At 43.9% G+C, this 25,753-nt stretch overlaps 1 protein-coding gene across 2 annotated transcripts; it reads left to right on the top strand.

The window, feature by feature from the left end:
• The first annotated feature begins 5,865 nt into the window (after positions 1 to 5,865).
• Positions 5,866 to 25,741, top strand: snw1 (SNW domain containing 1). 2 transcript variants are annotated; one of them, XM_063223292.1, is made up of 14 exons: positions 5,866 to 5,911; positions 7,277 to 7,430; positions 7,794 to 7,955; positions 8,457 to 8,552; positions 11,120 to 11,226; positions 11,653 to 11,757; positions 12,770 to 12,839; positions 14,249 to 14,314; positions 14,545 to 14,661; positions 17,549 to 17,693; positions 19,609 to 19,711; positions 20,406 to 20,526; positions 21,548 to 21,711; positions 24,639 to 25,741. In XM_063223292.1, exons 1-14 carry the CDS (start codon positions 5,898 to 5,900, stop codon positions 24,832 to 24,834), a joined length of 1,620 nt encoding a protein of 539 aa, XP_063079362.1. In that variant the 5' UTR covers positions 5,866 to 5,897; the 3' UTR covers positions 24,835 to 25,741. The 2 variants fall into 2 exon arrangements, with proteins under 2 accessions (XP_063079362.1, XP_063079361.1); XM_063223291.1 differs by having other exon boundaries at positions 19,606 to 19,711.
• Positions 25,742 to 25,753: the final 12 nt, after the last annotated feature.

Raw genomic sequence — 25,753 nt, 5'->3', positions numbered from 1 at the left:
AATGTCATTAGTTAGCATATGACTCGCTCACAACAGATGTGCCTCGCTCACAACAAAGATGTGCTCGAAAACATCTCACTGTGACAGCATTTTTTTTTTTTTTAAACGTCTTTTTCAATGTCATAATACCAGAGAGAGTAGAGAGAGAGAGGTTCCATTGGCCCATTGTTTCCGGGTTCTATTAGGCAGACCTAGGCAGACCTAAGGACTGTTGTATTCAATGCTAGGAGCATTATGACACCCCCTTTAGGCAGACCGGAACCTGGTCATGTTAGGTGCCCATAGCAACCTATTACAATGGCATATCTCTATACTTAAAGAATCTCTGATTATACCATGTGCTTCGCTCACCCCCTTATTTTCTTGCCATCTTTTTTGGGGTTGGTGAAATTTTGGCTCAGTCTCCAGGGTGTTGCTGGCCTGGCGCAACCTCTATCCAACAACAAATTTAATTTGGCTTGTTCAGTCAGACCCGCACTCCACTGCCCTGCCTGGGCCAGTCTGGAGGGCTGTGTTTGGTACTGACCCACTTCGTTGTCCTCTCCTGCGTATTCAATTTGGGCCAAAAAAGAAAAAGAAAGGAGAGAGACAGCGGATGGAGGGTGTATGTGTGCGTGCGTGCATCCATGCACAGGCCCACCGACAGGGGAGTACAAAGGGAACAGTTGTCTTGGGAGAGAGGGGGCCTATGTATTTGGCTGGGTGGGCCCTTTCAGGCGATTTTGTCCTGGGCCCGGCCAAAGTTGGCAGTGGCCCTGTGCATGCATGTTGCGCTTACTTCCTTGGAGCATTTTCTTGTGAGTCAATTGGTACGTTTACATGAGGCATTTAAATCCGATTTAACTCACTTTAAATCTCATTAAAACTTAATTCCACTTTAAAAACATCATGTAAACACTTACCGAACAGGATTTAAGTTTATTCCGATTTAAACTTAAGTCCGATTAAAGTGGGTGGTTTATTCCTCTTTTAAATCCGATTAAACACGTTCCTCTGTCATGTAACCTTTTAATCAGAATTACAATAAATCCGGTCGTTCCACGCATGCTCGTTGACCACACAATGGCGCCAAGAGCCCGTGCTCTTTGTCAGTGAGAAAAAGATGGCGGCACTTCCTGTTGATTTTCACATGAAAGTTTTGCTTAATTTAAAGTCCCTAAGCGACTATAAATGTTGTGGCTTCCATATATTGATGTAAAAGTGCCCCACGAAGTAATTAAGCACAACAAAGTTACTCCACATCACCCTTTCACCAGTTCGTTTTTCTAAGCTAGGAGGGTGCTAACTAGCATTTGAAAGAACCAGACCCAAAGGGGATTTTACCAGCCTTGAGTCCACTGAGGGAATTCATTTTCGGGCTGAACATTAGCTTGTGTCCCAGTAGTTCCCCGGAGGTTTGGCGACCACGCCCCCACGCCTTATTTGGCTCACTCAGCACGTGCGTCCTCAGTCCAATCGCAATGCTTTATTTTCCCCAAACGTTTAATCGCATTTAAGTGAAATTGCCATGTATACACGTCGCAAAATAACTCTTAATCCGATCTACTTAAATCCGATCTATTAGATCCGATTCAAAAACATCATGTACACGTAGCAATTGAGAAATTACTCATTTCTGACACCCCTGAGCCAGCACCCAACCAGAACAACAGGACATTCAGAACATTCCAGGAGGTGAAAAAGAAAGAAAGAAAGAAAGAAAGAAAAAGAAAGAAAGAAAGAGGTTTTCTCTTTGAGCTGTAGTCAAAAGCATATATTTTCATTGCATTGCCAAATGCTTTGCCCATGAGAGTATTCAAGCTAATTTGTCCTGTATTATCTCTCTTCAGTACCGCATTGAGACCCCTGAACAGCAGATTCATCTTCAATGCCAAGGGAGAATCAATGAAGCCCACACAACAGATGAAGATGCTGTGCAGCACGCCACACAATAAGGTGCTGTTTCCACGTAGCAGGATATTTTTTTTTTTTTAAATGCGTGTAAACGCAACATGTGGATAAAAATGAATCCTCCATTGGAACATTGCGTTTCAGCCCCCTAAATAGGATATTTTTAAAGCCTGCTTTTTTATATCTGTATTTTTAATATCTGCTATGAAGAAACGGGAGGCCAAAACCAATGTAACCAGGAGAAAAAAATATCCACATATAAAAATATCCTGCTATGTGGAAACAGCTCCTAAATGCTGCTGTATAAATACAATACTATTCTGAGCACATGCATATGGTCCAACTCCATTTTAGTGTTGAATTTTAATTGTTTGAGGCCCTGTTGTGGCCTAGCGTTAGGGCACTGGGTTCGATTCTGGCCAGGGTCATTTGCTGATCCTTCCCCGTCTCTCTCTCCCCCCACTCATTTTCTGTCTCTCCTCCACTGTCCTGTCAAATCTAAAGGCAAAAAATCCCTAAAATATATATAGGCCTATATATTTATTTATTTTTTAACTCTTTGAGTGTTGAACAACACTCAAGGCCATATATGCTCAAAAGGAATGTTGAATACAACTCTCTGCACCTACCGACTACTTATAGCAGGTGTGGGGAACATATTATGTCTTGAGGGCCGTTGGGACCATCTTATCCGACCCCCAAAATAATTTTAATGATGTTCAGTTTCACCTAAACATGATATGTTTTGCAACGAAATCCTAGACATTACATTTGCAATTTAATTAAGTTATATTTTCAGGGGACCTAGGTGGGGTGTATGTTGTAAGGGTGGTCGCCTTCAATATAGGCCTAAAGTGCAGGGGAAAATCCTGGTTTGTGTTGATTGTACGGCCCTTGGAGGACATTTTAAAATGTGAAGTGGCCTGTTCCTCACCCCTGACTTACAGGTAGGTACATTTTGTTTCAGGCTTGCACCCCCTTTTGCCCTCAGAACTGCCGTCTTCAACAATATTCTGTAGTTGTGGTGTTGTAACCAGGGCTTTGAACCGGTTCAAGGAACGAAAACGAAAACTAGGAACCAGTAGAAAAAAATATCCACATATAAAAATATCCAGCTACGTGGAAACACCACCTTAAAAGCAGTGAGTTGCCGCCATGAGATTGGCTGAATAGAAACAGGGGCTGTTCACTCACGGAACTTCCTACTAGCCACAACTGGCTAACCCTAACCACGGGACAGTGCAAAATGAATGGGTGTCAATGGAGTTTTCTGCCATTACTATTTTTGTGATTTTTTTTTTTTAGAGTTTTTTGTCCTGAAATATTAATATTAAATTCGAAGCTAGAAATAATAAGACCCCATTTGAGTAGCGTTTCGATTATTTTGCGGCACTAGATTATTATATACTGAGTCACAAAGCTCAATTTTTATGGGGCCAAACCCATAAACATTAGCACGATGCTAGCGAGTACAGGTTGAAATCTTCTAACCTGCTGTAAAACTACACACCTGAACGATTTGTCAATACAGCCTATTGTTAAACAACAGTCATAGTGCTTACCAGGAATGTTTTGTTGATAATATTTGTGACTGGAAATGGCAGTAGCAATGTATTTAGCATGGGTTCCCCTTTCCATTCCATACATTTTCCCACATGAAGGACTGGCCTACGCTCGTTACTGCAGTATGGATGCAAAGCTAACTGGCTACAATGGGAACCAATGGGAGTGAGCCTTCTCCCTGTGTGTTCTAATTTCTCTGAATAGAAATGTGCATGAATGAGCAATTGGACAGGTGTGCCTAATAAAGTGGCCGGTTCAACTTAACGAGCTGAATTTACTGTAATTCGGACCATAAGGTGGTGTTTCCACGTAGCTGGATATTTTTATATGTGGATATTTTTTTCTCCTGGTTGCATTGGTTTTGCATTGGTTTTGGCCTTCCGTTTCCACGTAGCAGATATTTAAAATCCAGGTATGAAAAGCAGGAGAAAAAAATCCTGTTTAGGGGGCTGAAACGCATTTGTTACAATGGAGGATTTATTTTTATCCACATGTTGCGTTTACACCAACATTCACTGTGCAGCAGACCATTGGTAGATGAGCTCACAAAAATTCTCAACAATATGTACAATACGTATTACAACAATGCGTACTACCATAAATATATGTTACAGTGTTAAGATTAATTTAGTATGTTTATTGTTTTCTTTGGGGACACTTTTCCTTTGCCTGCTTTAGCGTGTAAGAGGGCAGGTAAAAGAAGATGCTAAATTATCAGTACCATCCTCCTTTGAAGTGGCTAAAGCTTGGCACACACACACACACACACACACACACACACACACACACACACACACACACACACGTATATACAAGACATCCCGTTTTAGGTGCAATTAATTGTACATTTTATGGACTTTTTTGTCTTGTTGGACAGAACTAACTTTTGAGAGAAACCCAATGTGAACAACGTCATCGTTGTTGCTATAATCGAAGCAACAATGGAAAATGTCTCACACATTTTGACTGACAACACTAATTACTCCATCCACAGTAAGTACTTAGTCTCCATATTGACAATGACTGACAGCCTGGTGAGGGGGGAAACTGAGTGACAGGCGGTAACAGGAGGTGACAGAGGCAATTGTTTGTACAAATGAAAACATAGTCATCATGACCCCATTCTCTATGTTTTTAGCTAATGGCTTTCTCTCTCTCTCTCTCTCTCTCTCTCTCTCTCTCTCTCTCTCTCTCTCTCTCTCTCTCTCTCTCTCTCTCTCTCTCTCTCTCTCTCACACACACACACACACACACACACACAATTAGAAGTCAAGTCGGCTTTATTGTCAATTTCTTTACATGTACTGGTTGAAAATATGTTTTTTACTTCCCCATGCAGACAGACTTTAGGTTTAGACGTAGACATATGCAATGAAAGGCATAGGCTACATACATTAAAGTGCAAAACTAGACAATAGCGCAGAACATAGGCCTATACTGTATTTAAAAATAGAGATAATTGTGTTGTGCACATGTTGTAGCATTATGGCATAGTAATAAATAATAAAATATTTGGCCCACAACTAGGCCCATAAGATATTTTAAATATGAAGTTATTTAAGGGAGTGAAGTGGACAGGCAATTCTAAACCGTTTGTGAGTTGCAGTGATCATGCAACGAATACCGTCTGTGTCATTTTGCACTCCCTCTGAACTTTAACACCAGATACCGGTGTTTTTTGTGACAATGCGCCAGCGGCATATAAACGCATCTTTTGGACATTTCAAGAAATGCCGTCTCCAGGACATCTCGTGTCCGTCTTTCAAGATTCCCACATCTATGACGTCAGTCACTACCTTCTCCATAGACTCGCATAGAGCACAGGAACACAGGCTATCAACTGCCACTACTGGACTGGATTGGACACACACACACACACACACACACACACACACACACACACACACACACACACACACACACACACACACACACACACACACACACACACACACACACACACACACCTTCAATCAAAAGACAATTTTCTAATATGGCAACATATTAGACAATAAAGCTTTTTGAATCTTGAATTTGAATCTTGAATCTTGTAAAGGTGGTCACCTTAATTTAGGCCTAAAGAGCAGGGGGCATCCTGGTTTATGTTCATAGTATGTCTGTTTGTGTGTTTGTTTTGCTTGTCTGTCTGTCAGCAGGATTTGGATGGAGTTGTTGGAAATGACAAAGACTTGGGGAAAAAATAGGGTGTGTTGGCCTAACATAGTCAAATGTTCTTTCAAACCGTGTCCTTGGCAGAGGTCTGCACTCTCTGAGTGCATTTCTGATTCATTCATTCATTCATTCATTCATTCAGTTGGTTAGTTTGTTAGTAAATGTGTCAGACAGAGCCTTTTTTTTGCTTTGGCGTGATGTCAGAAATAGAAATCTTTTATCGCGAGAGACGAACGCTAATGACGTCACATTTTGTCAGCACTGGGAGAAAAATGTCGCTAGCGAGGTAAGCTCTGACTTCCAACATTTTATTCTTAAACGATCCAACCTTTGTGAGTGCTTTTGAATATCACTTTGTCCAGTACAGTGTGTTTCACTATAACGGGGAATGGTATTATTGTTGACATTATTCTGGTACATCATTATTGGTGCCAAAGGGAATACGTTGGCCTGTCGTGGGCTTTGTAATAGCATGCTAGTTGAGCCGATATCAGCGAGCTAGACCCAGACCAAACGCGTAACATCAGCTCTCGTTTCTAGGCTCATGGTTATGGTTGTCTTCTAGAAGAACTACTGTTTACACTGGTGGTCGAACAGCACCACATCCAGCTGACTATACACTGCTGTTAATGGTTTGTGTCGCAGCTAACACGGCTCTACTACAACATAGCATCATAGCTAATCAATGTTGATGTGTTGGACTAGCAGCACAGTGCTAGGCTAGCAGGTTGGAAAGGACTTTGATGTTGCTATTGGCATTTCTTCGTAGTATTATTTCAGTTGTCCTTAAAAACTCACAACACACCTGTCTCTGTAATGTATAATGACCCTCTGTCTTTAGGCTACACACTGCCTGGTCGTATAGTTATCGACACACTGTGTGTGCATTGATCCAGTCGTGTTTGAGAAGGCTCGTAGTTATTACCTAGTCTAAGTTCTACATTCCTTGCTGACCAAGTTACGATAACACACTTAACTTAGTAGAGTACTGTATTTTATTCATCCCGAGGGAAATTGAGGTGTCTGATAGTTTATATAGATACAACACGTAAACAAATACTTAATACATTGCACATTGCAGTAAACAAAATATAGCAGAAAGCCTTACAAGACACACACACACACACACACACACACACACACACACACACACACACACACACACACACACACACACACACCTACGCAAGCAAAACACACACTCGGGCCTACTACACATTATAGCACACTGAAGTAAACATATATTTAGTACAGCAGTAAGCCTTCCATCATTTCACACTTGGTGGTAAAGCTGAAAGTTCTCACTATATGCACTTTCAACATAAATCAGATAAATCAGACATTTGAAACATATATGTCATTAGAGCAATAACTTATGTGTGATCTGCTTTAAACAGAATAATAACAATATCGTTCCATTCCACTAAATTAAGTAGGCCACTGTATTAGACTCGAAGTTCATCTTCTTCGTTTATTGGAGGTGCAAAGTCCTGTCAGTGTGGTCCAAGGCTTTTATGGTTTAATGGTCTCTCATGTTGGTCCATCACTAGTATGTGAAAGTTGCAATGAGAGTTCATCAGATATAGATGGTGGAAGGATTTGAAGCAAAGATTGTTTCTCAAACTAAATCAGTTGCCTTCTTTCTCTGTAGCTTTCTGCCGGCGCCTACACAGCTGTCTCAGGACCAGCTGGAGGCAGAGGACCGCACGCGTGCCCAGAGATCGCACTCCACAGCCCTTGTGTCCTCCCGCAGAGAACCACCCCCCTATGGCTTTAGAAAGTCATGGGTCCCCCGCTCATTGGAGGTACCAGACTGGCTTGGCATTGCTATGTAAAATGCAGAGAATCTATACAGTATGCATACAGAGATTTATACGACTCGAGGATCACATGTGTAATTTGTGGGGCAGCCGTGGCCTTGTGGTTAGAGAGTTGGTCTTTCAATCTAGGGGTTCCCGGTTCGAATCCCCCTGACCTCTCCCTACATTCTCCATCCATGGCTGAAGTGCCCTTGAGCAAGGGGCACCTAACCCCACATTGCTCCGGGGACTGTAACCAATACCCTGAAAAACAACAGTTGTAAGTCGCTTTGAATAAAATGAAAAGCGACAGCTAAGTGCAATGTAATGTAATTTGTGCTGTGTTTGAATGATTGTGTATGGTGGTAGGACTTTGGAGATGGAGGCGCCTTCCCGGAGATCCATGTGGCCCAGTACCCGCTGGAGATGGGCAGGAAGAAGAAGACCTCCAATGCCCTAGCGGTGCAGGTGGACGCAGAGGGCAAGATCAAGTACGACGCCATTGCCAGGCAGGGCCAGGGCAAAGACAAGGTACCGCCTTCCACAAGGATACATACAGCCATGTTTGTTTGTGACATGCACAGGTTAAAGTAGGTAAAGTAGGCCACAGAGCAAAATTGCAGTCATCAGGGTCAGCCGTGGCCTTTGAGGCACCTAACCCCACATTTCTAACATATCCCTGAAAAACAATAGTTGTAAGTCACTTTGAATAAATGAAAGTGTCAGCTAAGTGTATACTTTTCATCGTTATTAAAGTATAGAGTGTAGTTTGGGGATGAGATATGGAGGGGGAGGAAAGCCGTGTCTATCTCGGAGAAAGGTCATTGTAGTTCTATGACTAATTTAGCCATTCCCAGACTTTTTCTGCTGGGACCCCCTTTTAGCCTCAAGAAAATTTTCATGAGCCCTGACCACCCCATATTCTGAACACGGAATATAGTTCATACATGCAATCTATCAAATACTGTTTTTGTTTGTTTGTTTGTGTGTTTTTATTTTTAAAATGTAATAATTGTTAACATGTGATTGCAGGTGATCTTCAGCAAGTACACAGACCTGCTTCCCAAGGAAGTGCTGAACGATGACGCGCCAGACCTGCAGAAGCCTGATGAGGAGGCGGTTAAAGAGGTAAAACTTCACCAGAGAATCGTATATGAGAGGGAGATAAATCAGGCGGGTTGTTTTCTGGTATCCACTTTACGTCGGGTGAACGCCCCTTTAGGAGACCTTCGATTAGGACAGTGGTTCTTAACCTTTTTTTTGAACGCACCCCCTTAGCTGCTCCCAAGACAAGCTGCGCACCCCCATCTCAAATGTCTACACGTGTATACGCACCAAACAAATGATATGAGTCATTAATTACAATGATTCTTACTTTAGACATTAACCAATACTTTAATGAATTTACATGGGGACGAAAACATTTTTAAATTTGGTCTTAATTTGGCCTAATTATAATGTTTGGAAGCAGAATTTTGGTCACAACCTCAACATAAACAAAATTCTGTGCACCCCCTGAAATCTCTGGCGCACCCCCAGGGGGTGCCCGCACCCCAGGTTAAGAGCCACTGGATTAGGAGACCTTCGGAGTCTTGAGGTTGAGAGGAAATGGAGTCCCCTTAGCGCTGTAGATGGAGGTAGCGCACATTTTTTGCAAACACCACGAATAAAGAAGGAGGGACAATGCCCCCTTAGGAGACCGAATTTTGAGCACACTCCTTTGCATTGGATGGGCGGGTTTTAACATGTCTTTCTCTCTTAGAGGATATTTGGCTTCACACTCCTCGTAGACAACATGATCTCTCAGAATTAGGGCTGACGAGACATATCGTGAGGACGATAGAAACGTGTCTATCATGACCTTTCTCCTCTATCATTTATATCGTGATAAAAGAAATATTTTCATTATTACAGCTAATACACATTTTTAAATAATTTCACCTCTTAATATAGCCATTTTATGATTGTAAACATGTGCAATTAAAAATAATTTTAAAACTTCTTTGTGGGCCAAACTAGGCTATTTTATTTGTTTACTCCCATGATTTATTTGTGGTCGTATGCTGTCGAGAGAGCGCACGCAGCCTATTCAGTCTGTTGCAGTCACTCCTCGGTTGACGCCCCCTAGAGTGCAGTACCCGGAAAAGTGTCTTTGCCACTGCCTTGCCAGCTAACGTGACGAGCACCGGGCAGCAAGCGTGCGAATCATGGCTGGAAAAAGGCGTTGGACAACTTACCAAAAATGAGCCAACTAGATGCTGTGGTGACGTTTGCCATTCCTACCTGCGCTGTTTTGTAGATTCTGAGCACGAGACTCCCCCCCCGAGCCCCCTCCCCCTTGCGCTTCTGTGAAGCGCATCTCTCCTACACAACCTCTGCTTTGCAATGGATCTCGAAAGTAATGGAATTGACACGTTCCGTACGACGCACTATGGGTTACACATTTTGGCCGGTGATGAAAACAGTTATAAAGCCCTTCGTGCACTTTCACTGGGACTTCTCGTGAGCACATCATTCTCTGAAATGTTTAACTTGACCCTCTGTAGCCTACTTGGAAATCCACCACCATTTTTCAGCAGAGGTAGGCTAAAAGTTAAAGTGACTCGATGCTATGATGCTGCGCATGCCATTGAGTCCCAAACAGTTAGGTTTGACTTCTGGGCATGAAACGGTTTTGCAAATGCAATGCCCTTTGTTGTGTTCACTGATATATTTGTAAAAAATACAAAAAACATAATTGTTCCTTGACAGCAACTAGCGTGAGTCAAGTGATTATCGGGAAGCATAACGTGGTTGGGGACAACGATGGTGGGGACGAGAGCAAGCAATATGGCTATTGCGTGCTATTTAACAAGTTCTTTTACATAGGCTATTCACAAATATGTTAAGCTTTGTTCAGTTTCATATTAGGCCTACTGGTATTTTGTAACATTAAGCCTATTTAAAATGCGCTAATATAATTTACTGACTAATTGCAGTCATTTTTTGTCAGACATTTTGTCCAGTCACATTTTATTTTGCCGGTCATTAATGCCAATGTCCGGCCACAGTTGGCTAACGTGAACCTTGCTGTTTATGGCCGCAATTTGCGCATCTGTGGTGTTCTTGGTTCGTGGGACTCTCACATTGGGAAACGAGATGACTGGTGAAAACAGGCGATGAAAGATTTTTTTCGTCCTTGTCCGTCAAACTGGTTGACTGTTTTTTTTTTTTTTTTTTAAGGCTATATCGTGATACATATCGCAATCGTGATATAAAATAATCCATATCGTGATACAACATTTTTTCCATATCGCCCAGCCCTGCTCAGAATTCCGTGGAATGGACACGGATCTTTGGGACATGAAATCCGTGTCCATTTTGCCAAAATTCGGTGCCCCTGGACACGGAATTGTTTTCCGTGTTGGAACGCACCTGTTGCAATGATTTGTATCCACATGTTGCGCTTGCACCTTAACAGGAGAAAATATATATATATATTTGGAAACGGCACCTAAGAGTAGCTGCTCTACCTATTTTTAGCAGTTAATTATGAATAACGACTTCATGAGCTGGTGATTCATAGAGATCAAATTGGTATCAGGGTTTTTATTTTTTGGTCGTGGAGTAGTCACTCCCCTGTTGCTGAGGGATTGTGTTGAAGGCCCTCCTGATTAGTAAGATTTGTGTGTTTTTGTCCCGTTCTACTTCTGTAGCTAACTGAGAAGACGCGGGCTGCCCTGGAGAAAGCCGTGTCGCAGAAGATCGCCGCTGCCATGCCCGTGCGTGCTGCAGATAAGCAGGCCCCAGCACAGTATATCAGGTAAGCTGCTGTGGGCACACGTTAAGCCCCTTCATGTCACCGTTTAAAAAAAGAAAAGTTTCCTATAGCAACATGCAGTTGTTGCAGATTTCGTTTTTTACCCCCCGCTGTTTGATGTAAAATTGGAAGAGGTGCATATGTATGCTGCATATTTTTACAAGCCCTGGCAGAAGTCTCTTTGAAATCTCTGTACCTTTTTGCACACAAGTTGACCATATGATGGTGAAATGTAGTATGTCTGAAATGGCCAATGGTTTGAAATTAAATGGAAGTGAAAGTGGTCCACCTCCACTTTGACATGGTTTATGGAAGGTCATTTGTACGTGAGCAGCTTGTTGGAACAGATAGGTTCGCATGGTGTCAATATATATTTTGTTCTGCACAGGTTTTCCCATATACATCAATGCTGTTGTGCTTTTGCTGCAGGTACACGCCGTCACAGCAGGGAGTGGCGTTCAACTCGGGAGCCAAGCAGCGTGTCATTCGCATGGTGGAGATGCAGAAGGACCCCATGGAGCCCCCGCGCTTCAAGTGAGTCAAGCAACCCTTTCGACTGTTAAGGCGCCTTCAGGCCGACTGAAAAACATGTTGGTGCCCGTTCCCGCACCTAATCACAAATGGCCGTCGTGTTCACCCCACAGAAATTAACATTCACGAACCGGAAAGTTGGGTCGCAATGCGAACCACAAAATACTTAGTTTTTTCTCCGCGAACTGTGACAACAACGTGGTCGTCAGCAGGTTCATCTGGGTTACACAGTCACGTGCGGAAAAAGCTCATTGCCCGGTATGAACACGGGCAGTTCACAGATGAGCACTTCAGTGCCGAACGCAACTGGTGCGGGCACTGGCACGGGCTCCGTTCTGATCAGCCTGAAAACCCTATTAAAGCATTTCTGTTCAGACCATGCTGATTTCCGCTCCCACACCTAATTTCGAACTGACATGTTCATGGCAAAAAGGTGCGTGTTTAGGGACCAAAAAGATGGTTCGCAATACGAACCAAAAAAAGTTAACTGTGACGTCACCATAGATGTTAGGTGGTTCACCCAGGTAACGCATCATCACTTGTTGTAAGGAACGCAACCCGGTATGAATGTGGGTGCGTGTTCAGACTGACTGAGAACCGTGCCGGTTCCCTTCCCACACCTCATCTTGAACCAGTTGGCGTGCTCACGCCACAAGTCTTGTGTGTTGAAGAACCGGAAATGGAACGGGACCCCTAAGGGGATTTTAAGAAATGTACTAAAAAAGACTGCACTAGGAGATTCTCCTGCCCTGCCTTTTAGTCCACTGTAGCTGTGTCTGTCAGTGCACTAATGCGATCACAGCAGGTGAAGGTTTATGTAACACACTCACAACTTGTTTTCTGTGTTGTTCTTGGCCTCACCTACAGCCTAGATTTATGACGTTTCATTTAAAATTCCTCACAAAACCCATGAACTGGTTCTTAACCTGCCACCACGATTACCCGAAATGGCTCAGGAACTAGTCTGTGGCTCTAGTGGTAAATTATTTAAAACATTTTTTCCTCTTCTCTGCAGGATCAACAAGAAGATTCCCCGTGGCCCTCCCTCTCCTCCTGCCCCTGTCATGCACTCCCCCAGCAGAAAGGTAAAGGGGTGGTGGTGTACATGAAGAGTTCAGATGCAAAACCCCCTAAGTGCCTTTTCAGAAAATAATCTTAATTCATTTTTATTTAATAGAAAGCTATCAAAATTGCATATTTTTTATTTTATTTATGTAATATAACTATTTATATGTATTATCAAGTACATGAATGTAAACCAAACAAACAACTGGGTTCTCTAAAAATACAGAAGTGCAGGTCTTCAGAAATGGAGTTAGGGGGTTTTGCATCTGAACTCTTCACATGTATATCGTATAAGGATGACCCACTAGCATGTGTTAGTCTAGCCATGTATATTGATGTAAGTCTATGGCTGAATCTCAAATGGTGCACTTGTGCACTTTAGTGTTCATGTTTCAGTGCGTATGCCGTATTAGTTACGCACTGAAACATAGTGTCCGAAGTGCACAAGTGCGCCATTTGAGATCCAGTCTATGAGTCAAACGGTAGAGTACTTGATTCTGAAGGAAGGTTTCCAGCGGCAAGTAGTTATGTGCCCTCTGCTGAATTCAGGTTTCTTTTGTTCAAAGGCAAAGGTTGGTGCTGGTGGTGCGGTGGCAGCTCTTTATACATGTATGTTGTATGACGGGGATATTAAATTAAATGTCAATGTAGGGCCATTTTTCAAATCCCTCCCAGTAAAAGGGCCGAACTGTACGTATGTGTTATTGTTGCCGACTGTCAATGAAAAAAATACGAGACACTTCATTGAGGTGGGGGTCTGGGGGTCCTCCTCCAGAAAGTTTTGCATCTCTTGGCTGTAATTTCCTGCATTTTGACGTCCCGTGTCTCGTTTCAGCTTGATACGGAACCCATAGTTTTCTCTCCAAATTCCAAAAACGACTCTGTATTTCAAGGGGCTTGTGGGGGGCCAGAACCTTGCCGTCCAAGGGCCGCATCTGGCCCCAGGGCCGTCATTTGAATAGCCCTGTTGTATGAGGATAACTCATTAGCATTTGAGTCTAGACGTATATGTATGTTGATTCAAGTCTATTGCTGGATCTCAAATGGTGCACTTGTGCTCTTCGGGCACTATGTTTCAGTGCGTAACTAATACGCCATACGCACTGAAACATGAACACTGAAGTGCACAAGTGTGCCATTTGAGATCCTGCACATGAGTCAAACGGTGCACTAGAGTGTTGTTTAATAGCCCTCGGCTAAATGAGTTAGTTTTTGTGTTCAAGTGTATGTCTATTGTATATGTCATGGGGCTCTGAAAAGAAATATCATCAAGAGGGCAGTAAACGGCCCCTAATTACTTGAGGATTTTTAGGCGAACAGTAGACATGTCGGGCTAAAAATGGTGCACAGTACCCGTATGCACTTTGTCACTCTAACCTTCTCTTTCTCTCTTTTTCTCCTCCCTTCTTCTATTTTGCTCTCCTTTCAGATGACCGTGAAAGAACAGCAAGAATGGAAGATTCCTCCGTGTATATCCAACTGGAAGAACGCAAAGGTCTGTTGCTATGTGTGATGTCTGTCTTTCTGTCTCTCGCTCTCTCCCTCTCTCGCGCTCGCTCGCTCGCTCTCTCTCTCCCGCTCCCTCCCTCCCTCCCCCCACTCCCAGAATAACAGCCCTGATGAATAATGTAGATGTAGACAGAGGTGTTGCATTGACCACTGAGGTTAACATGGCCATGGCGTGGCGTGTCTTCCTTTCTTTGTTTCTTTGTTTCTTTCTCCCAGGGTTACACCATCCCACTGGACAAGCGCTTGGCTGCGGATGGAAGAGGCCTGCAGACGGTTCACATCAACGAGAACTTTGCCAAGCTGGCAGAGGCCCTCTACATAGCTGACAGAAAAGTAAGCAATACATTTTTGGCTTTTTAACCCCTTTTAGCCTGAGCCCTTTTTGGGAAAGGATGCCCGCTATCTATTAAAATCCTAAATATCTCAGACTCCGAAGCACATGCGCACATTGATTAAGTTGCATTTAAAAGCTAGGACCCTCATTTTGCATTAGAATTCAGCTCTAACATACCCACATTTTTAATTAAAAACCCTCAAATCTCAAGAACCTGAATGCAGCATATATGTGTCTTCCGGCTAAAATGGGTTATAGTACTGTATAATGTGCATATGTAAGACATTTTTTTTGCCTCGTAAAAGAATTGGATGCACTGTTTTTTTTAATCAGGCATGCAAACTCGCCGCTTTTCGGCGAAATTCGCCGTTTTGAAATAAAAATGGGTCATTTCTGTGAATCGTGCAGATCCGAGGAGAAAATATTTGGGCGGGGGGGGCTCGAGCGAGTTGAAATGTATACCGCAGAAAATGTCATGCAGCTCAATGGCAAATTGCTGGAGAGATGCCACCACCGACAATGACTTTTGACCAATCACAGTATTTCTGTTTGTCGGCACAGCCAATAACAAGAACGAGCTCAATCTAAGTCCCGCCCTGTCTTCATACTTCGAAAGGAAAGAGCGCAAAACCCTGTGTTTTCTGGTCGGCTGGGCTGCGTAGTTATATCAAATGTCTTTAAGTTAGTTGTGTCCGACCATTTTCCCCTACCCAAATCCTGAAATGTGCCGTCTTTGGATTTAGCTCTAAACGTGGAAGTCTGCGTGGTTAGTGAACAGGTACCCCACACCTCACAGTTGGTTTAGTTGTTTTGCCTGATAATTTGACTCCGGAGCTTCCCTGCCCTCGTGAAAAATAATGTATTCTCATAAGAGCTCCGAAAGCTTGGTTACACGCACGTGTTCCTGGTATTCTGTTGTTTCGGTTAATGATTTGAAATGTCCATTTACGCTAACAGTAGAATAGTTCAGTTTCCGTTCGCTGTAGGCCTACTTGTTCTCCGGTTATAGCCGATGCAAAGGACATCTGATTTCTGCGCGAGTGAATCCAATTTGGAGTGTTCAGCGGGAGAGTGCGCTAGGGGGAAAAAGTCTAAAGTAGCTACCGGGTAAAAAATATGGATAAAAAAACAGGTGAAAAAGCGCATGTAGACTACGCGGGCAGAGGGAAGGGAGAGAGAAGGCTGGGCCAGTCAGTCTAGCGTTTGGCACAGGACAAATTGCAATAGTTGGCCAAATCATTCCAAGTTTTTGTTTAATCCGATTCCGTTGTAGGCCTATATCTAAATGACCTTAAAAAAGTGAACGATATTTAGTGAAACATACTTTTTTCCAGGTCAAAGTTGGAGCGTTCCTATTCCTACTCATTTTTTCTACAGGAAGACATTAAAAGAGATAGGCCTACTAGGTGAATAGGCTAAAATTTGAGTAGTTTGAGTAAAACTTCAGTACCTAATTCAAACTTTGACAAAGATTTTTTTTTTTGTAGCCTATTGCAAGTTGTCTGAAATATGATGATTAAATATGCATGAGATGACAACCAGGCAAGTGTTGAGGGGGTGTTAGGAGACTGATGAGAGGGGTGCTTAGTGTTATTTGGGGGCATTTTGGCCTATTTTATTTTTTAATAGGCCTACTAAGGGTTTTGATGAGGTCAATGGGGTGTTGGGGAAACTTACTATGAGAACCACTGCTCTATCATGATAAAAAACAATTTTATCAAGCTATCTACCCAACCCCCCATCAGACATGACAGCTAAGTCATGGAGTAAGGTTGGCAGTTCTCATGTTCACTGTCCCTTGGTCGCTAATAACTACAGTATGCTCAAAATTCACCATTTAAAGACTTTTTTAGCTAAATCCTCTCCCCCCTAGTCTGAGACTGTTATACAAGATCATCCACTGCGCACAACACACACGTGTGCACCTACGTTTGCGCGCGTGCACTGCGCGGCGCCGCACCGCGCCGCACCGCGCTCTTGTCACCTTTTTCACCCCTGACCTGTTTGCATGCCTGCACATTACACAGATGTTGTGCGTCGACACACTACTCATTGTTTTTTTGTACTTTTATGAGACCCTGAAATGCAACATGTGAAATGGTCCACCAGATAATGTATTACTGTTTTGTAAGCATGCAAGGCTGTACACGGTCCAGTGCGGCACCAAGTCTGGGGTGAATTTCTCAAAACCAAAGTTGCTTACTACATTAGCTACTTTGTTGTTTTCAATGCATTTTCCCATTGGCAACTACCGAAGTTGCTAACAGGCTAACAGCTTCTCTTTTGAGAAACTCACCCCTGTTCAGCTACATTTGTGTAAGCTGACGGACACCTTCATTTCCTGCAGGATTAATAAAACTTAATCTACTCACTCTACTCTAGATGCATCGTGTTGCTTGCATTGACTATGAATAAGCAGCCGTACCGTAATGCAGTGGTTCTCAACCTTTTTTGAACAAACGCCCCCTTGGTTACATCACAAGCTTCCCAAAGCCCCCTTCAACTCATCAGAAGCCTGACAACACCCCCCTTAGTATCAAAAAATTAACCTAAGTCACGCCCTCTACTTCCTGGTTCTTGCTCAATAAGTTGCAAAAAATTGACTGGAAGTGAACGAGGCGAGTCGTGGGTGGAGGTCAAAGGTTTGGATTGGTGTCGAAAAACCACTCATTTCAAGCCCTGTAATTACTTTTTGACTCCCCCTACCCCATGAACCAGGAAGTAGAGGGTGTGACTTAGGTGCCCCATGGCAACTGAGCACCACCCCCTCTCAGCTGTATCCTTCTCAAACCCCCCCCCCCCAGCTCCCCAATGCCTCCTTGGGGGCTGTATCGCCCGCGTTGAGAAACACTACTGTAATGGTTTTGATGTGGTGTTGTGTTGTAGGCGCGAGAGGCGGTGGAGATGCGTGCGCAGGTGGAGAAGAAGATGGCCCAGAAGGAGAAGGAGAGGAAGGAGGAGAAGCTGAGGGAGATGGCCCAGGCCGCCAGGGACCGCCGAGCTGGAATCAAGAGCCACGGCGGAGACAAAGGTCTGAACACACACACACACACGCACACACCGCAGAGCAGGCATCAAGAGCCAAAGAGACAAAGGTCTAATCTCCCTCTCGCACGCACACGCACGCACACGCACGCACCGCAAAGCAGGCATCAAGAGCCACGGCTGAGATAAAGGTCTGAACACAGACACACACACACACACACACACACACACACACACACACACACACACACACACACACACACATACACGCACCGCAGAGCAGGCATCAAGAGTCACAGAGACAAAGGTCTGATCTCTCTCTCTCACACACACACACACACACACACACACACACACACTCCCCGCAGAGCAGGTATCAAGAGCCAGGGGGGAGTTAAAGGTCTGATCTCTCACACACACACACACACACACACACACACACACACACACACACACACACACACCCCGCAGAGCCAGCATCCAGTCACACACACACACACACACACACACACACACACACACACACACACACCCTGCAGAGCAGGTATCAAGAGCCAGGGGGGGAGTTAAAGGTCTGATCTCACACACACACACACACAGACACAGACGCACACGCACACGCGCACACACACACACACACACACACACACGTCTGATCTCTCTCTCGCACACACACACACCCCGCAGAGCCACCATCCAGTCACACACACACACACACACACACACACACACATATGCACACACACACACACATGCACACACACAATTGGACAGCATGTATATAGACCCCCTATTGATACTATACACACACACTCCAATATAACATAGTGGTCATGTATACACACACACGCAGACACAACTGGGCAACATGTACGTGGACCCGCTGTTGAACACACACACACACACACACACACACACACACACACACACACACACACACACACACACACACACACACACACACACACACACACACACACACACACACAAATGTTACAAACATGTACACATACACAATGAAACAAGTTCAGCCAAGCAAAACAAACTGGCGTGTTCTGCACGGACCACACAACGGTTTGCCAAGCGGGGAATCGGAGATGTTTACATAAGTGAGTAGCAACGTCAGACTGCGGTGCATGTGCTGCACTATTGTATTGAGCTACACATGTATGCGTCACCTGACCAGCGAGAAAGGGGCTAAGCTCTCCGTTCCATTGAAATTTGCCTTTCGGCCCTGCCGTGGCCAGCCAGTTGGGCACTCGCCTGCCATGCGGCTGACCCAGGTTCGATTCCCGGCCCTGGTCCATTTTGCAGACCCCTTCCCGTCTCTCTCACAATTCGCTTCCTCTCGCAGCTCTCACACTGTCCTATCAAATGAAGTCGAAAAAGACCAAAAAGGGGAAAAAAAAGAAATGTTCCTTTCAGTGAAGGATGATCCTTTTCAATGGTGTCCTATTGTGGAACTATTGCCTTCATTCACAACTCTCTCGCTTTGTCTCGCACTCTCCATCTCGCCCAGTGTGCGCACGCGCTCCTTCACTGCACAGTAGGGCCGGTTCTTTTTCTTTTTTTTCTGTTTGTTTGATGTGGGTCTATGGAAAATACCCTGTAGGTATTGGTCAATTAGGCCTAGGCCTACTAATTAAAAATTGGCAATCTGTTAACACTGTCAAACCACAGGTCTTTGAAATCTTTTGGTAAAAATAGGCTACGGTATCTTTTGGGGGAACTCCTGGCACCAAGAGGGGAACGGATTGAATCGATTCGGATTGAATCGAATCTAATTGAATTGTGATTAATCGATTTAAAGCCCTAATAATCGAAATCGAATCGATCCAGGAACATGGCTGTGATACCCAGCTCTACTTTACAGTGCAGTCCAATACTGATCATAGTGTGTGCTTGTGTGTGCCTTCATGCCTTCATGACTTGACGGTTCTGATTATGGTGTGTGTCAGCAGGTGGCGAGGACGGTGAGGCCAGAGAGCGTGACGAGATTCGCCAGGAGAGAAACAAAAACAGACAGCACGAGAGGAACATCTCCAGGGCCTCACACGAAAAGAGGTATGTACAACCACATTACATCCTTCACACCATTAGAAGTATGTAGCATGCATCCTTAACACGCAAAGAGGTACATTGTGACATGCATCTTTCACTCTATAACCGGTATGTACAACATTATCCTTTCACACGTAAAGAGCTATGCAACATGCATCTTTCATATAAGAAGTATGTAACATACATCATTCACATAAGAGGTCCAGTATGCAACATTCCTCCTTCACATGATGTAGCATGCATCCTTCACATAACAAGAGGTACATGTAACTTCCGCCCTACACAGGACAAGAGGCATGTGTTCCATGCGTCTCTCTCTCTCTCTCTCTCAGACTCTTTAATCAATAAAGGCAAGAAACGTTTGAAAAAATATCCTGTAAAAACATATGTATAGATAAATCGTGTGTGTGTGTCTGTGTGTGTCTGTGTGTGTGTGTGTCTGTGTGTGTGTGTGTCTGTGTGTGTGTCTGTGTGTGTGTCTGTGTGTGTGTCTGTGTGTGTGTCTGTGTGTGTGTCTGTGTGTGTGTCTGTGTGTGTGTCTGTGTGTGTGTGTGTCTGTCTGTGTGTGTGTCTGTGTGTGTGTCTGTCTGTGTGTGTGTCTGTCTGTGTGTGTGTCTGTGTGTGTGTCTGTGTGTGTGTCTGTGTGTGTCTGTGTCTGTGTGTGTGTGTGTGTTGCCCCTGTGCCTTTGTTGGACAGGTCCAAGCTGCAGCGAGACCAGGACCGAGACATTAGCGAGGTGATGGCCATCAACCCCAACATGCGCCACAACAACAACAGTGAGGCCCAGTACGACCAGAGGCTCTTCAACCAGAGCAAGGTGACTGACTACTAGTGTGGTGACCGCCAGGCTAGCAAAGGCTCTCGGAATTAGATCAGATTCCATGCAGATACTAACCATACTTTGGCCACTCTAAGTGATAATCATAACTGGAAGGGTTTTTAAAAAATACAGGAAATAACATGGGCATATAAAAATGGGTTTTACTAACAGAAATTTAATGTATTTATTTTTATGCATGAGGAATAATGCACCTGTCAATGGAACATACATTTCCATGAGGTGTGATTTTTTTTTCTTTCTCACTCTCTCCATAAGATGGGCCTGTATTAATCAATGTCCTGTTTTGATAAGACAGCTGTTCAGAAGCCCTCCCCTGTTTTAACAAAACAATTCATCTTGCATTTGCATAACTCGGTGCGTGTAAATTCCCACTGGTGGGAGTATTTTTCTGAACTTTCACGAGTGGCCTTAAAATATGCAACAAAAAGAATGAGCTCCAGCGATTGCTGCTTGTATGATTATGCTGTGTCGTACAGTTTTGTAAAAGTGGTACTGCAGTCCTCCCACGGCTTGTGGTCTTGTTTTGGAAAAATAGGGTTAGCAGGTGTCTTGGTTGCGTACAAATGGAAGTGTCTGGTTTCACCCCCACTGTGAGCTTACATTTCAGCTTAATGCCTGCATGCCATGTGTGCAAATGGCCTTGTTTGCATCATCTGTATTTTTATTTATTTATTTTTTTTTACCTTCAAAAACTTGGAAAAATGGCACAAATACTTCAATGTCAAAAACAGGCTTTTGGAAATCCCCCTCTATAGCCTTCTATAGAAATAAGTGTTTTTTCAGGCATTTGTGCATGGTCGTACCCTTTTTGTTTTTTCGCTTTCCTGTGCATCCAAGGGAAAGGGGCAGAATTGCTAGAGTTTCTGTTAGGAGTGTGCATGATTTGTGTGTCCCCCCCCCCAACTGCATGGACAGTGGCTTTGTCTGTAAGGTGTGCATGTTTTGATCTCATTTTGTCCTCCTCTCCCCTGTGCGTGTGTGTTTTTATGTGTCCCAGGGAATGAGCAGTGGTTTTGCCGGAGGCGAGGATGAGATGTACAACGTGTACGACAAGCCCTTCAGGGAGAGCCGGGACATGGCTCAAAGCATCTACCGCCCCACCAAGGGAGCAGACAAGGACATGTATGGAGACGACCTGGACTCGCTCATTCAGAACAACAGGTTGGCAATCACCACTTCTCCCCGTCTCTCACTTAACCCATTGATGCTGGATGTTGCGTTGCGCAACATTGGCCCTGGCGCCTGTAGCTGCATTACGCAACATTCAGGCTCATGAGATTTGAGACAACTTTATTAAAATTACTATATCTTTCTTTGTTTGAGATGAAGGAACACATTCTAATGAAAGATGAGGGTCTTGGCGTCTTAAATGCAACTTATTGCATGTTTTCATGTGCTTCAGTGGCTAAGATATTTAGGTTTTTATAGCCTGGGGGCAGCTTTTCTTAAAGTGGTAGTTCGCTATTTTAGACATTAAGCCCTGTTTGTGTGACTTCTGGGGTGAAGTAGAGATGTTCTCATCACAATTTTGACATTTGGTGCTGAACGGAGCATTTGGGTATCCAAGACTGCAGCCCCCCCACCTTTACATTGACTCCAATAGAGCACTCAAGCAATCGATCATAAAATGGCATTAAACTTTTGTTTGAGAAGACATGGAACTCACCGTGTGGTCAGTGGTAGACAGCGATAAATTGACCCGAAAATTGCAGCGAAATATACCTTCTAACTGTTGTTTAGCATTTGGCGGACCTATTTTTCCCCAGACGCCGTTGAATAGCAGTAGACATCCAGCCAGTAGGTAGCGATAGTGTGTTGTTTATGTAGACATCAAGGAGCGAGGTAGAACGGCTATCTTTGAGCGGGACTGGCTACAAAAACTACAGCTTGCATACAAACCATAGATAGTAACGTAAACAAACGCACCCTCATTTCCGGTCGCGCGGAGTAATACTAGTCAAACCAATACAATCAATGAAGACGGACAATAATGAATATATCTTCTCTGGAAGCGTATTTCGCGGTGATTTTCGAGCCAACGTATCGCTGCCCACCTCTGACCACTCGGTGAGTTTCATGTCTCTGCAAACAAAAGTTTAATGCCATTTTATGATCGATTGCTTGAGTGCTTCATTGGAGTCAATGTAAAGGTGGGGGGGCTGCAGTCTTGAATACCCAAATGCTCCGTTCAGCACCAAATGTCAAAATTGTGATGAGAACATCTCTACTTCACCCCAGAAGTCACACAAACAGGGCTTAATGTCTAAAATAGCGAACTACCACTTTAAAAAGGGCTCAGGCATTCAGCACCCTTTTTTGCAGTTGTCTTAGGCCGGCCGCACACTGGCTCTGACAGCACTGCGGCGCACTTTTGCTTCCGACAGAATTCGGACCCCCAAACCCAATTTCACACCAACATTGCATTGATAGTCAATGGGCGTCGCCGACAAAGTAGAACTTGTCTCTAATTGCTATACGACATCGGCGAATGTCCGCGGACATCGGCGCCAGTGTGCGTGGTTCTATTGAAAACAATGGAATCGAATTTTAGCTGAGCAGTGCTCAGCACTTTGTCGGAGCCGGTGTGCGAAAGCCCTTAGGCGTCAATGGGTTGAACACCCCCAAATCAGGGGTGCATTTCTCCATGGTTGCTACTTTGTTGCTTGCAGTGCAATTATCGATTGGCAACTACCCAAGCTGCTAACTGGCTAACTACGCTTTTGAGAAATGGAACCCAGAATCTGCACTGTGCTGCCCTACAAAGGCAATGCGCAGTAACTGCAACAAAACTAAGAATGAATTGATACTAAGAATGACGGCCTCATAGCTTTGGTATTAGGTTGGCTATTATTGTTGTTACCGCAAATATGAGTTGGCAATATCTCTAAAAGAGGACACGTGTGGACCTTGAGGCTTAGTCATAAAACCAAGGAGGTGTAATGAAGACCATTTTGAGTTTCAACTCAAGTTTGACTACTGCACTTTGCCTTTGTAGGGCATTGTAGACAGCTTTCATTTTAGGACAAAGACTTCTGTTAGATATGTGTTTTTGTAAAATACAGTATATTTGAGTAAAATAAGTATGGGGCTTGCACGTCAGTAAGAAATGCATCGCATGCGTGGACATGGTAGTAACAGGGTTCCCGCGGGGTCTAAAAAAGTCTAAAATTTGGAAGCTGCAATTTTAGGCCTAAAAAGTATATTTAAAAAACAGCCAGATTTTCATTCTAGGTCTAAATTTTATTTTACCAAGGTCTTAAAAACGTTACAGCCATTCATTTCCACAGAATTTTAAATATTGCGATTTACTGCGAGGCAAAGTAAGCCTATATTAAAAAAAATAAAGACTTTTGCTTTCAGCTATGTGCGTTTGTCTGCCAATGTCGTAACACATTCATTTCCAGTGTTATCAAGTCAAGCTTTGTCACGTTCTTCACATGCACATCACAGGTCACACAAGGGCATTGAACTTACATTTCTCTCTATCTCATGCAAAGACGGACAGGACAGTCATTAAAATGAAAACCAGAACGGCAGGACACATAGTAAGGAGAGTGTAACAGTGTCAAGAATTCAAGTCAAGAAATACAGGAATTATCCTTCTATTATAGCTGTCATTGTATGCGCAGTGGGCTACCGTGCTGATTACGGAAATGGAAAAGGAAGTATGGTTATCATGATGTTGGGACCGACCAAGTGAGCGTCCTTATCAACGTGCCGAATCTTTACCTTTGCAGCTGCAGTTATCTGAAAGCCAAAGCTGCAGGCTCAATTATGTTCGACATTACACATGCATATATCATATCCATTTCTCAATCTCTGCCTCTCGCGTTCGTTCACTCTCACGCTCTCTCCATCTGCCTACTTGACATGTAGTTGCCCAAAGCAGGGAGAACAGAACAACATCTCAACCATGTGCATATTACAACAAGCAAATTACTCATAATGGGTCTCTCTCTCTCTCTCTCTCTCTCTCTCTCTCTCTCTCTCTCTCTCTCTCTCTCTCTCTCTCTCTCTCTCTCTCTCTCTCTCTCTCTCTCTCTCTCTCTCTCTCTCTCTCTCTCTCTCTCTCTCTCTCTCCGCTACAGATTTGTGCCAGGCCGTGGGTTCACCGAGGCCACCGAGGGTCACCGTCGCGACGGTCCGGTGCAGTTTGAGGAGGATCCGTTCGGTCTGGATCCGTTCTTGAAGCAGGCCAAGCAGCACGGCGGGGGCTCTAAGAGGCCGTCCGCCAGCGGAGGCTCCAAGGACTACGACCACGACAAGAAGCGCAGAAAGGAGTGAGGGGCAGTCAGGCAGGGAGCGAGTAAGGGGGGCAGAGAGAGTGTAGGAGAGTCCAGGGCTGCGTTTATCGACCGCGTCGTCGTTGCTAACTAAGTTAGCAACTTACTTGGTTGCAATGCTATTTCCCATTGGCAACATAGTGAGTTGCTAACTGGTTAGCAGCAATGCTTTTGAGAAACGGGGTCCAGGACAGTCCTATAGAAACCACAGCAACCCGTTATGTGTTGTATGTTTTTTGTTTTGTTATTTGCCGGGGGGTGGGGTTCTTTGTAATGAGACCCTGACAAGACATGTTGGGAGGAGAGGAGAGAGAGGGTGTTAAACCGGGCAGAGAGACTCCAGCAACCGTGTGTGTGTGCGTGTGTGTGTGTAAGTGTAACAAGACCATGACGAGAAGTATAGGAAGAAATGACTGAGTGAATGAATGAATGAGTGAGTTAGTGAAGCAAAAGAGAGGTTAGCTGTAGGTCTGTACAGGCCCCCAAACAACCTCCTTTGTTTGTTGTGGCGATTTTATAGTTATTTTGTGTGAATGACCCCAAACCTTTGTGAGGATTTCACAAGGGCTTTACTTAGAGAGTGGACCTGGATTTTGTTAAAAGGCACGGATTCCATAGTTTGTATTGTAATCTAAATGCAAAATTCTATGATGTATTTTACGTGGAAACAAACCCTAGTTGCTTGTAAGTTATATAAGACTTACCAGTTCTCCACCCACCCCCCAATTCTGTCTCCTTTGTCCTTTTTTATTTTAATATTGTTTGGAGGAGTAGATGTATCCTTTTACTATTTCTGACCAGAATAACCATGTGCTTCTATTTAGTTGACGATGGAAAAAGAGATGTTTGTATAGGTCATCTGACACACTTCCCACAAGTCAATAAATTTGTACATGGAAAGACCACAAGTTTGTAATCAT

Source organism: Engraulis encrasicolus, chromosome 18, assembly GCF_034702125.1.
Source record: "Engraulis encrasicolus isolate BLACKSEA-1 chromosome 18, IST_EnEncr_1.0, whole genome shotgun sequence".
NCBI lineage: Eukaryota > Metazoa > Chordata > Actinopteri > Clupeiformes > Engraulidae > Engraulis > Engraulis encrasicolus.
The sequence above is the reverse complement of the archived record's forward strand: the minus strand, read 5'-3'. Positions and strand labels throughout refer to the sequence as shown.

Coding starts and splice junctions, on each gene's coding strand:
- snw1 (XM_063223291.1), top strand. Junction 7,431..7,793: donor GGGTCCCCCGCTCATTGGAG/GTACCAGACTGG, acceptor GTATGGTGGTAG/GACTTTGGAGATGGAGGCGC. Junction 14,662..17,548: donor TCTACATAGCTGACAGAAAA/GTAAGCAATACA, acceptor GTTGTGTTGTAG/GCGCGAGAGGCGGTGGAGAT.